This window comes from Triplophysa dalaica, chromosome 25 (assembly GCF_015846415.1).
Source record: "Triplophysa dalaica isolate WHDGS20190420 chromosome 25, ASM1584641v1, whole genome shotgun sequence".
Taxonomy (NCBI): Eukaryota; Metazoa; Chordata; class Actinopteri; order Cypriniformes; family Nemacheilidae; genus Triplophysa; species Triplophysa dalaica.
The window spans coordinates 12,067,544-12,079,480 of record NC_079566.1 but is presented as its reverse complement, the minus strand read 5'-3'; the positions used below and the strand labels follow the sequence as shown (position 1 = coordinate 12,079,480).

The following is an 11,937-nucleotide window of genomic DNA, read 5'->3' as shown; positions in this document are numbered from 1 at the left end:
GGTTCATTTAAACAGTGTGTGAACGTTTTTCTAACAAACATTTCTTCAATATCCAATTAGCAAGCTTTACTTTTACATTTAGGCATTTGGTAGATGCCAAAGTGAATTAAGGTATATTTTTTATCATTTTATCAGCATGTGGGGTCGTTGGGATTCAACCCTTTGGCTACAAGTCATGCAAAGTCGTTGAGATTTTAGTAGGCCTATGTGAAGGCAATTGTAGCGTCTTTAGGGCGACTGTTCTTTAAAATGATTAAAATGAGACTGAATGGGTTATAAATTATGTATGGGTAAACATCTAACTAGATTTCATTGCTCTGTGTGATTTGATGTTTGGTGGCACACTTTCGCTCTTTACAGCAATCCTGTATTATTTTGTGGCATATTACAGTAAGCCCGAGGCAAGAGTACAGCACGACTAAAATGTACTTTGAAAATTTACAGCTAAATCAAAATAAACTAGAATTCATTGTGAACTTTGGTATTTAACTGTATTGTAGAAATGAATGTACTGCCAAATCTACAGTGACATCTGATAGTTCACAATTATTGTAAATCATGATGGTAATCTGCCTTCATAAAGATTGACTTATTTCCCATATGGTGAGGAATATCTGAGTTAATGGCTTCTGAAATTAGAAGAAATGTAAAGCGGGGCTTTATTTTGCACTTACCTTTTTGATTGGTTTGTTGTAAATTGAGCCTGGAGGGGAGATCTGAAAATACCTGGCCATTGGATGTCAGTGCAGTCCTACCTATTTTTTGGTAAGAGCATTGCGTTAACAACGCATGGTTGTGGGTTCGATCCCAGGGCATTACAATACCTGATTGCAAATACCTATGTAAAATGTATAGGATAAAGCAATGTAAGTCGCTTTGAATAAAAGCGTCTGCCAAATGCCTAAATGTAAATGTAATATAACATGCCCTCATAATCTTCAATCAAATTCTGAAAATTCACTTCCGCCCTCTTGTGTCTATCCATCTGCAATTACGTCTGTGAGGCGGCTAAGGCAGAGCATTTTTTATAACCACCCTTCCAACAGTCAGTCAGGCCCACAATTTTGTCTAACTCCAAATTTTGATTTCACTGGGAATTGCGCAATATCTGGATCACAGGGACTTTAGGCAAAACATGTTTAAATAAGCACCTTTGTTTTATTTATTTATTTTTGATCTTAAAGTAAAGCATGCCACAGGCTTTAGACCTATAAGTTTGTTATAAAATGACAGAATATTGACTGGAAAATTTCAGATTTTTTATTCAATGTTTTACTTTCCCTTTAAGGGTTCATGTTGAGAAAAAGGGTTAGTGTGTTCATTTTATTTTTTCATTTGTCTGTCAAGTATTCACAGAAGACATGGGTTTTAAGTATTTTTTTATTGTTGTGAGAGATGTGGTTGACCTGACCGAGTTAGGAAGAATGTTCCACCAAGAAGGAGTTCATTTTACTGCCCTCAGTTTTACTCAGCAGTCATAGAGTCTGTTCTCTGCACATCCATCACTGTCTGGTTTGGCTCAGCCACAAAGTCAGACCTCAGAAGACTACAGAGGACGGTTCGGACTGCTGAGAAGATCATTGGTGCTCCCCTGCCCACCCTCCAAGAACTGTATACATCCAGAGTGAGGAAAAGGGCTCAGAAAATTACCCTGGACCTCTCACATCCAAGCCATCATCTCTTTACAATGCTGCCGTCTGGTCGGCGCTACAGAGCACTGAGCACCAAAGCAACCAGACACAAAAACAGCTTCTTCCCTCAGGCCATCTACCTCTTGAACAGTTAATTTATTTTATTTTTTATTTTTTTCTTGCGTACAAAACTTCTTATGTGCAATTAACTCTGTGCAATAATAATAAAGTGCAATCTTCAATTTCCTTCAGATAATACACTATCGATTTTTTTTTTTTACAACTTTTTCTGTAAATTATTTTTCATCTTGCTGTATATAACTATTCTATTTTTTACTTGTACATATTTACATACACACATAACTTTACTCTTATGTTTATTGTATTGTATTTCTTAATTTTTATACCCATAGGCCCTTATTTAAATCATCTGTGTAACTGTTTTTGTATTGTTTGATGGTCTGTGTTGTTGCTTATTCTGTGTACTGGATGCTCCTGTCACCAAAACAAATTCCTTGTATTTGCAAACATACTTGGCAATAAAGCTCTTTCTGATTCTGATTATGGGAAGGCAATACAAGACGCCGGTGGTTTGGTGAACGCAGGGATCTTGATGGGGTTTAGGAGTGCATATCGGCGTGACCGTGTTGTCTTTGCAATGTGACAGCAGAAAAATATGAAGTTCATATTCCCTTTTAATATTCATATCCACAATATTTATACATGTATTTAGGTAAAGTTCAGAAATTATTTTTAATGTGATTATCTTTATTATACCTTTTTTATGTGTCTTGTCATGGTTTCAGTCTTTCACATTTCTGTTGGATGACTTTATTTCACTCCTGATGTTGAAATTTGTTGAAATTCAACAAACTCTGGGCAGGAATGGCCACAATACATCTAGAAATCCTGATTTCAAATTTGGTATGGTCTCTTAATTGTTTCTGCATCTGTATATACACCCCTCAAATTATCCTTTTCCAATAAAGCAGTTGTTTGTGCCGAATACTTATCTTATCGTACGCTATCATATTTTAGTAATTAATTACCGCCACATTTTTTAATTGAACTGATCTGAAAGAAAGGCAGGCTGTCATATCACAGACAGAGAGGGGGGAAGACTTGCTAGACCTCTCCAGAATGTACACAGGTGAAATTTGTCTGAATTTTTATTTTTTATTTTAAGGCAGTCTTTTCTTTATTGGGAGTACTTTAATGAATTAAACACTAATACTAATAATTTTCATTCATTTTATGTTCAATTGTTAATTAAATTGGATTTTTATGCAAAGGCAATGTATTTCAATACTTTTACTATCGTAGGCTATTTATGAGTTGAAAAACTAGTATTAGTGTATAACTATGGAAATGCCAAACGAGTCAGTGAATGTGTGATCCTTCCTTTGCAGTTTAAAGCGTTTTTATCTGTTGTTTTTAGGTTGTTTGTGGGGAAGTGTCAGCCATGTGTGAGGAAGAGAGAGAAAAAGAGGAAGACAGAGAGGGAGATGAGGGAAACAGTGAGGAACCGTGTGAGAACCAAAGTGAAGAAAGAACTGAATTAATGAACAGGGAAGAATCTGCAGACTCTGAATAACATTTCTTGGCAACAAAACCAAACCACCCTGATCCCAAATTTACTATAATTTGTTGTCTTTTCTGAAGGACCATTTTTTTGTCCAAATGTTAAAAATCAAGATAAAAGTTATTGTTCAAGGGTAGTGCAACATTAGCAATGATATGTTTAAATACAATATTTGTATTACAGAAATATAAAGTATAGATCTCCACAGTGGTCTCAAAGTCCTAAGTCCTGCAGATATTTTTCAAATTGAAGCATATAAGCCAATAAGTATTCTATGTAACATTGATTACATGAACATGAATGCTCTTTGTTCATGATGTGCATAATATGTTAATATGGCTTTGAGGGTCACATCTCCTGACAGCTGTCCCCCCTACTTTTAAAATGGCTGCTACGCCCCTGTTTATGTTATTCCATCATGTAAACAAAACCAACAGTGTTTAAGCCGCTTGGTTTAACTTCTTTGACATGTTTTGTACATAGCCACGATTTAGCTCCAATTCAGACCGGCTATTTGTAGCCCATATATCAAGCTAGCTGGTATTGATGGGACATCTTCAGACACACGCTCTAAGCGGGGAACCAATTACGACAGACTAGGTCAGCTTTACCAATCAGAGCATTTCGGAATGAGGGACTATATAGAAACCCAATCGTTTTGTGAGAAGAAGAGGGACAACGGTGAACAATAGACTCAAAATATATGAAATATATAGGGTTTTTTGAAACAGGAAACATGAACATCCCAAAGAACATAATCAAAGCTTATAAAACAGCCAAACAATGGCACATTTAAAGTCTACACAGAATGTTGTATGTTGAGGCTCTATGGAAGAGATCAGACATCGCAGCCATTATGAGTAAAGGAGAAGACAAACGCCAGTGTCACTCACCACCGTAAATAACAAGCTTCAAATGACATATCACTTGTATCACTGATCATAATCTTTTTAACAGACCTTTGAACCACTTTGGCTATGTGCCACTGTCATTACAATGAATGGGGATGGAATGCAACCATTTGATATGCCTCTGGCTCTCTGCATTCACAATATTTGAAACATGATAGAGCCTGATATCGAAAAACCACATTGTTGTTCAACTCGAACTGCGACTTTCTGATCAGTGCTGAGGTGCCAAATGTACGTCTTTTTATTTTTTTTCTTGTACCAGTTCCATCCTTGTGGCCGCACTCCTATGGCTCGGGTGCGTTCAGCCCCGACAAAACGTAGCAAAACAACTTTTAAACGGAAACGGTGGTGTGGTTGAACATCCTGTTGTGATGACGCAAGAGTTAAACTATGGCAGCTGAGATGGCCATTCTTTATGTTCTTTTTGAAGAATATCGGAGTCTGATGAAATTGGTATAAATACGCGTTGAATACTGCAAAATAAATCTCTTCAAATATCTTCAATTGCTGCGTACACTGAGCTGCAGCAGACACATTTGAACGACTTTACTTGGACCCATTGTGCGAGCTGTCTCTTTAATACTTTGTGGGTTATATACATGTTGCTGCTGATTGGGCTGACACTCTTGACACGCACACCAAACAAGAGAAAAAATATCTTTGTGCCACACCTTTGCATACCTTTTTCCAGGAAATGCGTGGTTATACCTGGAAACCGTAGCAAACGTTGCGCACTGGTTTGAGCTTGAACATGCCCCAGGTGTAACTTGAAATCTGAATCAACAACAGCGTCATTTCCACAGAAATCGCCATGACACATACAAGGTAACTCTTCCATTAAATTAGTTCTGAGCTCAAAGGTAGTTTATACGTATGAATAATGTCTAAGTATAAATAATTGCTGTGTCTGTAAACTCCAACTGGTTAACCTGGAAAAAGAAAGAAAGCATGTAAACAGACTGCCTTGAAACCAAAACCAAGTATAAAAAGAATACTGTAGTATGTTGTAGGGGTGAAACGGGCACGTACTAGCACAGGATTCATTGTAACATGGATGTTTGACATAGTTCATAGAATAATATTGTGTTATTTAGTAGTACAATCAGAATCTTTTTGTTTGTTAAGATTAACCCCACCCAATGGGTATCTTGTAAAGTTTGTACTTCTTTCACTTTTGCTGTAATTGTACAGAAATGCTAAGTTCTAGAAATATATTTTAAATGTTCAATTGCAGCAAAAACATGTACAGTATGTTGCTTCCGTAAAAATGTGATTAATCAAGCTCAATTTTTTTTGACAGATTGAGCTGAAACTAGAAAGCGTCAGGTTGTGCACCCCACACCCCTACTAAAATTAGTGAAGAAAACTTACACAAGAGTTAAAGGGGTCATATTTCAGGGTATATTTATTCAATTAATTGTGTTCTTCTGGTGCACTATACCAGGTGTTCACTCATAGATTTTGGAGAAAAAAACCTCACCTTTATTCTTTCCTGCTTTCTCTTTTCTCACAAAATGATTGGATTTTTTCCAGACTCTGCTGTATAAAGTCCCTCCTTCCGTTACCTCTGATTGGTCAATCTGTTGTGATTGGTCACCTTTCCACCCCTTAACATATCCATGAGTTTCGTTCACAGTCTGTTGTGATTGGTCAAATGCTCAGAGCTTCAGTGGAGGATGTCCCAACTAACCATACATTGAGCTTTAGCACTTAGCAATAAACAGTAAGAATGACGTCAGTTTCACCTTATTAGTTCAACACACAAATCAATGTGTAGCCTTCTTTTAAGATGTAATGGCCTGCTAGTCCCGGTTTGCGTTGTATCGCACAGCATTTTCACACCTTGTCCCGCACATCGCATAATGAAAAATGTCCCGCATTTTCATCAGTCTATTGGTTTTTTGTTGTCACATTAAGAAACACGTTCTTTAACCTGAAACGCACATGAGACGTTTGTTTGTGCCATTGTTTATTTAACAGCGCTGTGTCAAATGCAGCAACCGGGTGCACACCAGTGTGCAACGTGCTCATAAAAACGCAACCATTTTTTAAAGCCTGACTTTTATTCAGTGTATGAGAAGAAGGCGGTGATTTCAGTCATCAAGAGGCTTTGAAACCGTCTCTGAAACGGTTAGCGTATATAAAAAAATTGCAAATGAGGAATTATTAATTCTTTTCTTGTTCTTTATTCCTTTACTTTTCTCATTTTGAGAAGAAATTTAAAGTGTAAAACATGATAACTCTTTTAAAGGGATAGTGACATTTTTTTATGTTATAGAACATTTTGTATGTGTCTTAATTATGTTGTAGTTGGAATTGACTTTTATAAGCTTAAAAAGTATATAAAAATGTTTTCATTCCGAAAATAGCTTTCTATGGTGTCCCACATTGTCGCACACAAACGGATTACCTCTCCCACATTTGTTTTTTTGGTTGGTGCTCACTAGTGTTGCTTTCGTCATCGAAAATTGTGACTATATCATCGTCAACGAACCTTTATCACGTGACGAAAAGGAGACGAGACGCAACGTAAATGCTGGTCATGGGATTACTATATTTAAATGTGTAATGCAATTTTGTTGACGAATAAAAAAACAAGACTAAATGTAGTTTAACAAATAAAAACTATGCTAAAAAGTCTCTTCATCTTCGTTGACCAAATCCAGACGAAATGTTAAAACGTTATTTTGTCTGATGCTTTAACCTAGATGTGGAGCGGAATCCTATTATTTTGAATGACATCTGGCTGTTCTGCATGTCTAAGTGAATTATGTGCACAGTTTAACATACAACACGAGTAATGGTCGAGAATTTATCTGCGTCTGCACTGTATGAGGATATGAACAAATGTACCTCATCTCCAGAGTTACTCTGGGAGTTTATTTTACGGGCGTTTACTGTTCGCGTGAAGCTATCGACAAACAAAAAAGCTCAAGCGTCTTCCCAGAGACCCGTCAAAATAAAAGTCCCGTTAAATTGAACATTCATACAAAAATGCTTTAGTGAACTATAAGTGTTCGCTATTGAAATTGTAGTGCCCTTGTAGTAAATTGATACACATTGTAAACTATAGTAAAGTTAAAAAAAATTGATAGTATCTGTGAATTTTACTGAAGTTTACTATAGTACATACTACAGTATACTACAGCAATTTATGTGAACAAATATACCACTATTGTATAATAAAAAAGGAAAAACGCAAATTAGGAACATTTAAACAAATTTAGGTAGTTTAACAATTATATGACCCTGAATTATACATCTGAATGTAACGTGAATGTCTTTTGTCAGTAACCTGCTTTTTCCGGATAAACTGTACTTGGATCGTTTTTTTTATGATGACAACCGACAATTTACACGTGTGCTCCTACTGTTAGGCCTGTGCTACCAAACTTTAAACCTCTCTTGCTCCGTGCAAAAAAAGTCTGCAAGACTTTACTGTGTTCTGAATGCTGCGGGAAACTGAGGGCAGCCGATCTTTTCCTGTGGGTTCTTTGCAATACTGGCAAATGTAACCTTCTAGTTGACATGCGAAATCACTTCCATTTGTTTTATTAATAAAGGATATTGGAAGTAAAGTCTGGGTAATTACAAGTACTTTAAATTTAATAGTCCCTCTAATAAAATTAGTAAAGGTAAAAGATGCATTGAGAATCGTTTTATCATCGCATCGCAGCCCTCTGAATTGTAATCGAATCACATTGTGACGTGCCTAAAGTCCCCCCCCCTATACCGGTATACTGATTGCTGTAAATTGAAATCAGAGCGTCTTCCCTGTCTGAAATGGATTTATTCTTGAGTCTTTGAGGTAAAAATAAAATTAAAAGATAAGATGAGGTAATAGCTATTGTGAGAAGCAGCAGTAATGAAGTGTGTTACATTATAAAATTAGCTAGAGGAAATTATGCATAATTTCAATTTAGCAGTTTAGGAGTGAAGTCTACTGGAACAGGATGGAAACAGAAACACTTGGTAATAGTAAAGAAAATGCAGAAGAAGTTGTTTTGAATCAGATAAGAAAAGTGTGTGAAGCAGCTGATTATACAATATGAAGAATGGGAGATGGAGGGGAGGATCACACATGTATCATGAAGAGGGAACATATGTTGTTTCATCATAGTGCTTATTTAAAAAATGAAACGTTAAATTTAGTTTGTGTATTATCTGTTTTTCTTGTGTTGTGACATATAGTAAAACAAATTTACTGGTCCCTATAGCCTTTCAGTTTGTAAATGTCATATTCAATATCTTTGTAAAAAATATATATGTGGCAAAACACTGCTGCGAATTGATCATTAATTAATGCTATTTTAATACTTTTTTTTCTTCACTTAGGCAGACAATGTATGCAGTTGTTACCTTGGAAGATTCAAATGAATTGATGGTGGCAGCATCAAACTGGTTGACTCATGACAAGACACAATGTTACTGGCCCTCATTCAGATCCCCAGAGAAGCTTACAGAAGCTGTCAGAGACAGACTTGAGCCTGTAACAGCAGGAATACCATGGGACATATTAAAAATTCACTGTCATGAAGAATATGGTAACAGTTACTATTCCAACATCTTTTTAACATAATGTTAGATTACATTTTTAATCTTAGTAATGTATGATGCAGTCAGAGTGACATCATATTTCTGAATACGGACAGCAGGAAGTCTGCTCAAGTAAATTCATGCAGAACATGTTTAAAAGCATCAATTAATTTCTACCCAATAGTCCCCCCGAGTATTACATATTTTACAACAGCAGTGATTGTTAATTTAAATTTGTCATTCATATTCATAATTAAAAACGAAATGTATTAAAAATTAAATATTTAAGTAAATAGTCTTATTTTTTTTAACAAATACAGAGGAATTGCTGTGTGTTCAAATAGAGCTTAAATAATAAAATATTTCTGTTATCATAGACACTTTGGAAAAGGCAAAGAAGGGAACACTTAGAATTAAAAAGTAAGTATGTAGCCTACAAATATCTTTTATAGATTTAACCTATTAAAAGCAATTTCATTTTAATTAGTTTTTTTCTTAAATAAATGTCTATTTATTCGATTGCTGCTTTTTAGGGTCAATGAAATCCTAAACAGACCAAAATCCGAAGACCCACAAGGAATGTCCAAAAATCCAGCATTAGACCCATCTACATCAATGTCTGCAAGCAGAATGTCAACTAGTGGTCAGTCCAGTTATTTTTTACATTCATGAGAATTGTCTTTTTTCTTTCCTTTGTAAAATGTATCTCTATTTACATGATAGACAAGGATGAAATCCTCCAAATGCTGAAAGAAATCAAGAGCAAGGTTGATAAAAACTCCACCATGTTACAGAAACTATTAAAAGACCCTCAGGTTTCTGACGCAGCCCCCAGCAGCACAAGCAGTACGCACTCTAAATATATCCCATTAAACCTAAATCTACCTCTTGGAACCCTTGATGATTTGGAGAGGATTGAACAGGAAATCAAAAAAGCAGTACAGCGCAAAAAATATGTGAGTCCACACTTCACTTAAAGAAAATATAATGCAGTATTACAGTAAAGGATAATGTACTGATATCACTCTTAAACGTTGTCCACATCCATACGTTTATGAACTCACTGTCTGTCTTTTAAAAAAAACGCTCTGCCTTTGATCCACATTGCCACAATGTAAGAAGCCATAAAGTAAATAAACGTCTAACAGAAACAACACAGGTTGTAGTGTCTCACGTCTCACTCATGAACAGGATATAAAACAGAAGTGTGGACAATTTTTGAATTTTTGTGAGTGACACGGGGGCCTATGAATATTTTTGAATTGAGTGGAAGTCCTAAATGGTTTTATTACAAGCCAACTGTCATTAATACTATACAATAATATGATAAAGTATTACTCATTGGAAATGTGTGAACCTTATAATAGATAATAGTCTAATTTTGTTTCCTACACAGGTGAAATACCTTTCGGGACTTGGAGGATTTGGGCCAAAGGCTGTGATAAAGAATATAATGCAAAAAGTCCTTGCAGATGATTTGGCTAAAGAGTTTAACTGGCAGGGGAGAGTTGGAAAAAGACCCTTCTCTCGTCTTGGTTTAGTAGATATTATAAAAGGTAATACATCAGCTGCAGAAAGACCACACACATTCTAAAAATGCTTATTGTCTGCATTTGAGTTCACTTTTCATTCAGTACATTCAATGGTGACTTTACTGTTTCAGAAGCTGCATCCAAGAATAAATTGACTGAGAAGGAATGTGAAGCTGAAATAAAGAAGCATTTGAGCTACACAGCTGATCGATTGTGTCGGAAGAAACCAAATGATATGGGTGAGCGAGAGCTGTTCCCTCGTGTATATATACTTGTATGGATTCAAATTCAAAGTTACTTGTAAACATAAACATGACCATTCTATACTTTATATATAAATCCTCTATAGGTCCTGGAGCAGTGAACCAAGACAGGATTTCTTTCAGTGCCTCCAAGTATGAGTTGACTTTATTAGAAAGTCATAAAGAACTACAGTAATTGCCCAGACATGCATCATTTGCTTACATTAAAGCTTTATCTTTTTTTCCAGCTCTCCTAATTTTCGGTTACTTCTTGATTTATGTACAGTCAGTCAAATGTCATTTTTAGCTAATCTTTTTTTATTGAAACATACCTTTGTATATGAATGCAAGCGCTTTAAGTGAAACATTACTGCAATCGCTGAATTCACTATTCTTCAACTTTGTCAACAAACTGAAGATCTACAGATAAAATGTTTCTTACAACCTACTTAGTACATGCCAACAATCAGATCTAACATGGAAAAGATGGAACATTTACACAGGAAAAATTGTTTCTTTTATATTTATTCACTTTGCTAATTGGGGTCCAACAACGAGAGTTTGAAACACATGTCAACCTAAATGAGGGCTGAACTTGCTTTATTTGCTGTTGTATTATTCTTTGAAAAGAGGTGACCTAAAAAAATGTAAACGCTTAATTTCCGCAATAATAAACGCTTTACTGTCCATGTACTTTTACCATTTAATGAATAGCAACAACAATGCTTTTGACATTACAAATTTTAGTACTGCAATCAAGCTTAAATTTCATTCATGCATTCATTATACATTCATTTAATAAAATTACAAGAAAATACTGAAATGTTTATTCCTGCCATAATTCCATTAAAAATGTTTTGGTGGGTCTTGAAATAGATTTGCTCAAAGGCTTAAGCAGGGTATTTTGGAAAAGATGACTGATGTGTCCAGTAGGCCAAAAGCTATTCCCAAATAAGAAATATAATTTGCAGAACATTAAATTAAATATAGTCTGCACACATTTGTGTCAAATGTATTAGACTAGGGGTCTTTAATGTTTTTCAGGGGAAGGACCCCTTAGATGAAAAATGAATGGAGCAAGGATTCCCTGATACCAAATGTTTAAAACTGGGCTTTTTAATTTATTGTCACAGCAGTATTATGTTAAGAAATTACATTAGCACTATTATGCATGTTATTGTATCACATACCACATTTTCTGTATTTATAATGGTTAAAAATTGATTGTTTGATTATTTTAAGAGTTTAAGAATCATACATTTTAAATTGACTGTGGGATGGACAATTCAACATTTACTTGTCCTTAAGTTTACTAAGACTTTAATGAGATGACTGACCCCAGTTAATGGCACAAAGACTATTCTAGTTAATGTAGAGGTTGTCTCTGGATTACTTCCCTGTGTGTTACAGAACACGCCACTATTTCATTATTCTGAGCTCCATTGTATTTCTCGTGGATCAGTATTGTCCTGATAAGTGTCCTGAACACTGAACTAGAAAGCT

General features: G+C 35.4%; 1 protein-coding gene across 1 annotated transcript; it reads left to right on the top strand.

The window, feature by feature from the left end:
* The first annotated feature begins 4,584 nt into the window (after positions 1-4,584).
* Positions 4,585-11,251, top strand: LOC130415297 (uncharacterized). The gene is made up of 8 exons (XM_056740888.1): positions 4,585-4,949; positions 8,460-8,668; positions 9,038-9,080; positions 9,194-9,303; positions 9,384-9,616; positions 10,057-10,216; positions 10,324-10,431; positions 10,542-11,251. The coding sequence occupies exons 1-8, from the start codon at positions 4,936-4,938 to the stop codon at positions 10,628-10,630; spliced, it is 966 nt and encodes a 321-aa protein (XP_056596866.1). The 5' UTR covers positions 4,585-4,935; the 3' UTR covers positions 10,631-11,251.
* The last annotated feature ends 686 nt before the right edge of the window (positions 11,252-11,937 follow it).

Bases quoted from the DNA above. Each gene is read 5' to 3' on its own strand.
- LOC130415297 (XM_056740888.1), top strand. The intron at 8,669-9,037 runs GTAACAGTTACT...CTGTTATCATAG, and splicing joins TCACTGTCATGAAGAATATG to ACACTTTGGAAAAGGCAAAG. The intron at 9,081-9,193 runs GTAAGTATGTAG...GCTGCTTTTTAG, and splicing joins GGAACACTTAGAATTAAAAA to GGTCAATGAAATCCTAAACA.